The 5997-nt window shown below is 34.6% G+C and overlaps 1 protein-coding gene across 2 annotated transcripts in view; it reads right to left on the minus strand.

The window, feature by feature from the left end:
• Window positions 1-2581: 2581 nt before the first annotated feature.
• NETO2 (neuropilin and tolloid like 2) overlaps window positions 2582-5997 on the minus strand; it is a 19685-nt gene continuing 16269 nt past the window's right edge. For both annotated transcript variants that reach the window (XM_014942455.1, XM_014942454.1), the window contains exon 8: window positions 2582-5377. In XM_014942455.1, the coding sequence (XP_014797941.1) occupies window positions 4797-5377 (581 nt within the window). In that variant the 3' untranslated portion in view covers window positions 2582-4796. The remainder of the gene's footprint in view (window positions 5378-5997) is intronic.

The following is a 5997-nucleotide window of genomic DNA, read 5'->3' on the forward strand; positions in this document are numbered from 1 at the left end:
CATAAATTTTATGGGCTTCTCCAGTATAAAACTATTAATATAAATTATGTGATGGTATTGGAAAGACATAAAAATACAAAGTTCTTACTTTGTTACTCTCTGAGCCTGGATCTGTGAGAACAGACTTATAAAAACTAAGCTGGTATATGGTAGATTATCTTCAATAGCTGCATAAGAAGGAACAAGTTTACAATTCGCAAATGACTGTTGTTGGTGTTATCTATGAAACAGATGGAAAACAGATTTTTTGTTAAGCTGATTCTGTAAAATGGAGTGTAGCAAATTTGAATATGACTTACATTGCACAGTGACAGAGAACCACATATCAGAGCATACCGACATGTCATTTATTTGTGTATTAATAGGGGGGGGATTCATCCTATACAGCAATGGTTTATTGAAACCAAAGGATAAGAAGTCTTAAAGATAGCATCCTTTATATTGTTTTATACTATTAGATTGAGATAGGTGCTATAAATACTCATTTTCAAAGCATGAATCAACTCAGAAGAAAGGGGTTTGATTTTAAAAGCCTTCCTCCCATTGTAATTACTACTCAATTGTAACAGTGTAATCTCAAATAATGTAAAATCAACTTATCTTTCAGGCTGACATAGATTAGGAATCTTGTTTTAGTAAACAGCCTATAGACCTTGTGAGCAATCATAGGGCTCATACGTAACCTTTGAAATAAGGACACGTAAAAATAAATGGATTTGACTGAGTTTTACTCTGAACAGATATATGGAGACTGACCACACAGGAAGATCAAACTGTAGGTATTTTCAGTATATCCATATGAATTAAGTTGTTCCATTTCAGGCAACGATTTACTCTTAGCTTCTAAGGTGTAGGTGGCAAGATGTTTTTCTTTTTTATTTTTTTTTTTTTACTACTTTTGCTGTTGGTAGGCTTTTATGTAAAGGATTATACTTAAATAGTTTGGAAACTTAAATGTTGTTATGATTATTGATATAAAAGTCTTCTCTTATTTAAAGGCTCAATTGATTTTGAAATAAGGCAAGCCTTTCCTCATTTAGCCAGATTTTGCTGCTAATGCACAGAATTCTTTGTACCAAGTAATAAACAAAACAAAGTGTATTTTAATGACTTAATTCCATGAAGTGTTCACATGACCAACACCTTTTCTCATAAGTCAATGACAGCTCTTTTGGTAACCTCTCTTTGTATTGGCTTGGTAAAAATAGACTGTAATTGTTATAATATGCCATTATAATTTGTATGCACAATGAGAGTCACAGACAAGAGAATCTCATGCATTTTAAGTATGAATCAGTATTTCTGTGATCATTGACACATTTCAGAGTCAGTAACAGTGTTAAGTCCGAGTTTCCTGTGCCACTGTCATCACTATCTATAAATGCAGATGTCTCCTTACAGAAGTTTCAAGAATCATGGTTCTCAGTCACTTTTATTTTCATGTTGGTTGTAGGTTTACTTCTACAGCTTTTATCCACGACAAATCCGTCTTCATGTTAGATAGTTTGATGTCTAAGCTATTACGATAAAAGGTAAAAATGAATTTAAAATACCAAGTAGTGGTTAACGCTGTTGGCTCTTTCCTGGTCAATGTGTGTCTAGGGAACGTATCTGTGCTTATGTACATTCAGTGTTAACAGAGGGTACCAGAGACACGGGTACAACAGAGTGCAAAATCAGGATGCTCCTAGAAATGTATGGATTTAGGATGTGACAATGGAAATATGCTAATGGTACTTAGATATTTCAACAATATAAGAAGTGGTGGTTTTTGCTAAAGCCAAAAAAAGAAAATACTTAACGATAACATCAGCTTCAACTGGGCTGAGCCTGCAAAACCAATACTAGATTCTTTTGCTGAAGATGTCAGCCTGGAAGTGGAATTATGGCTCTAATAGTTGCCACTCATTTCTGAAAGCACAGCTAAGTAACTAAACCCAACATTACACTGAGATGTATAGACACATTATTTTTAAACACACCACACCCAAATTTTCCTTTCAGATTTTTAGGTTCAACGTTAATTTCATGTTGCTTGTAATAAAACAAGCACTGATATTTCTTTTTCCTGCCATTACTATTTATAGAAGCCTATAGAAATGATTATTCCTTTGGGTTTCTCACTCAGGTCTGCTCGAGTGTACTGCTATTGTCACAGTAAGGGCTGGGGCTGCTATTACAGAAACACTGAAAACCTCCCTCCAGGACAGATTTTGCTCTGTATTGGGAATTGGGAGCAGGTGCTAACTAGGCAGGAGTATTTTGCTTTTATTTTTTATTTATGCTAAAGACAAAAAAAAAAAAAAAAAAAAAAAAAAAAAAAAAAAAAAAAAAAAAAAAAAAAAGATTAGAAAGCAAGGAAGGGGGAAAAGCAAAGATCATAGAGCTGGGCTTGGGGATATTGGAAAAATTTATACACAGAAGACATGGGAGCTCACCTATATGCTCCAGGGCTGCCAAAACCCAGTTGTGTTCTGACCATGTAATGAAAAAGTTACAATTAAGACTAAAATATTATTCAGTGCATTTGGGGACTTCTTCAATAGAGCTTTTTCCCTTTTCTCCACAGACTTGGGCTTTGCAGGCTTGCCATTTGTTTTATTTTTACAGCTTTACTGTTCAAAGACAACATAACTTAGGAAAGAATAGGGATCACATTATTTTTATCACATGGACAAATATACCTTAAAAAGAAAATTTAATCATGCAAACCTAGTACTTACAAGAGTTATATGGACAGAAATGACCTGTGTAAAACTACATATTACTTGTTGAAAGAATCTGGAACTAATAGACTGTCACAAATAACATTCTGTATCATACAGGTCATGGTGAGATATTTATTACTGAAATCAATGAGAGGTAAATGAAATCTGTCAAGTAATGTTTTAATTAAATACTCAAAAATTTTCAAGTAAAAATTAACTAGGTTTTTTTTAACACTTATTTTCTGCATGAAGTGCATCTAAAAATAATGCCCATTTTCATTCTTTCAAATTGAAATACATTCTGGGACCAGCACAAAAACAGACACCAGGATACAGCCTTAGGGGTCTGATCTATGAGCTTCTGATGAAATTCTGTCTAGACATCAGACATGGTTAATTTTGAAGTTGGGAAGAGCTGAAGATATTCAATTCCCCCTTTCTTTTTTTGTTCTTTAAACTTCTTACATTCTAAGCATTTGTAAAATAATTCTTTTTCTTTGTCATTCTAATGAAAATCTGTGATAACAGCTGTTGTTCATCTTTTATTTTAAAGACAAGATTTTTCAGTGGCTAAGTTCATACTATTTTTTTGTGTGTACTACAGTCAGCACAACAAACATGGTTTTACATATGTTTGTAAATAAAGGATATGACCAGTGCAAGCTGGTAGGTCATGTTTAGTGAAAGGTTTCCTGTAACAAAAATACCAAAATAAACCCAAACAAACCAGGGAATAAAATGTAGGCTAATGTGGAATTCATATTAAGTATTTTTGGCAAATTGCGATGTATGCAGCAGCCACTGCATGTTGTTCAGAGCTGCTAATATGGACACTGAAACAAGCCTGCTGTACAGGTGCTAGATTTTGATTTAATAAATAATCTGTACAGTATCAAACTATATAAAAAGTTTAAAAACCACAATGAGAATTGTTATATTTTAAAAAATTTTCTGTATTGTAAAAATTTTAAAATTAGGTCCAAACCACCGTTAAAAAAGGTATGAAATGTGCAATTTTGCAAGTGGAAACAAGGGGCACAAGAAGAGTTACATAAAGATTAATAAGAGTTGCTTTGCAATTTCTCTTTTTTTCCAATATCTTCTTACACCTGGTAATCAGACCTCAGAGCAGTTCTCTTCAGGCAAGTAGGACATGAGCTAAAAGTATCATCACTGATTTCAGTAGGGAAGATTGGCTGCAATAAGGAGTAATAAGCTATTTTAAGAGACAAATGTACTTTACAGTCTATTTATGTAAATACTTGGAAAACGCAGGAACAAAATTGCTTTCTAACTACAGAGCTGTGAAATCAGTGAGCCATATGGATCTATATTATATAGCAGAATATTTTAAAATCCTAAACCTTCTTGAAAGAAAACTGTTGTAAAAGTCTACATCTAGAATAACATGAGTACTTGTGTTTTAACCAAAAGCTGCAGAGATTATATATTTCCAAATGTACTAAAATTAATATAACTGAATATTTTTAAAAGGCAGTAATCCTTTACACTTATTTCTCACAAAGCATAGAGTGAGGAACTGATGATTAAAGGCAATATAAACGGTAGGCAAGATGAAACAGATGGCTGTAACGTAATTCTTGAGTCTTAACTGGCACTTAACACTAACTCTACTTTCAATTTGACAAATACAATAAGACACCTATGTTGACATACCCGTGGTGCACTTAACTACTTTTATTTATGTAACTGAGGTATTAAAATTGTCTTGAAAAGCAGACGTCTAAAGAGAAAATGATATGAGGAAGAGAATAGTAGTCATTGTTTCCAGTGTTCAATGATTAGCAGTTGTGGGATTTTTTTTTTCTTCCAATATCCTTAACTTCTAATTTCCATGCAAAGTCTCTGTCTTACTGCTCCACTAGATAGGTAGCTTGGAAAGATCGGAGGAAATCCACCGTTTTTCAGCAAGAATTAGTTATGAAGACTTTCTTTTTTTTTAAAATGAAGTATAATAAGCTAAAAGTGTGTGCATCTCACACGCTGCATATAGTACACTTTTAATATATACACTGTCATTATACACGAGCATCTTGTATATACACTGATACCACTTTCACTAGGAAATTAAAAGTCAATTGATAATGAACCTTGTGCTGTATCTTCTCTTCCTCTAACATAGATTTCACACGGAATCTCCTCCATCACCCTGTCTTCTATGACTTGCTCAGGGCAGTCATGCCCTTGTTTGAAAGTGTAACTACTTTTCTTGAATGTGCTATTAAATGTTTTCATTGGCTGAGGCTGCGCAAAATCATTGCGAAAGGGAAGCTCCATGGAGCTGAGGTTTGTCCTGCTTTGTTTTATATTAGAGGCCTGGGAGCCACAGTGGTGGTCATGAATGCATCTGGAAGCTGTTGAAGGGCGTCTCATCTTCTGGTAGTTTTCAAGTTCTTCTGATAAATCTGCCAGATCTGCAGAAATTTCTTTGTCCCTTAGTGAAAATAGTTCATAATGTGGAGGATCAAATACTTCCTGGAAACCAGTTTTATTGAAAGCAGTCTTGCAAGCCATAACCTTTTTGCGAGGTTGCTTTACTTGTACTAGAATTGAAATGATGAGAAGAACTAAAACTATCCCTGATGTGATGCCAATGATTGTTCCATGAGTTTTGGTGATTTGTTCAAACAGTCCAGCTTTTTTCTTTTCTGCGAAGAAAAATGAGGATTATGACAAGGCTTTCATTATTTTCCACACTTTTGATCATCTATTAAAACAAAGCAAGCTGTATTGTATTGCCACTTAAGTGCTGTATTAGTGGAAGGACTTGATGGCACTGGAGATTAGACCTGTATGTCAATGAGATTTACCATACTGGGTCTCTGCATTCATTCAGCAAGTCTGATTCCCAGCCTGCATCAGTGGCTACTGTATGATAATTCAGTGGCTGGTAGAGCTCTGTGGTTGGGGGATGTTGACTCAGCTGGGAATGTGGCTTCAATCCTGAACCTTTACTGACCAGTTCACATTCCAAAATCCAAGCGTTAACCAGAGTTTATACAGCTACAGACAGGGCTTCTCTCACCATGCTTTGCTCCTGCTGGTAACATTCCCATTGACACCAGTAGAAGAAAACCTATATTTAAGATTATCTAGTTCTTTGAAAGTGGAGTATCATAGTTATGATGTAAGATTAACTGTACTATTTGTTTTCATATCTCTTGGAAATTCAGTGTGTCTATTGTGCACGTCTGGTATACCCATTTCAACAGCTTTAGCATAAATATATGCCAGTTTTAACAGTCCAGTTACCAAGTCTGTTGGGGGG

This window comes from Calidris pugnax, unplaced genomic scaffold, assembly GCF_001431845.1.
Source record: "Calidris pugnax isolate Ruff unplaced genomic scaffold, ASM143184v1 scaffold28, whole genome shotgun sequence".
Lineage (NCBI taxonomy): Eukaryota > Metazoa > Chordata > Aves > Charadriiformes > Scolopacidae > Calidris > Calidris pugnax.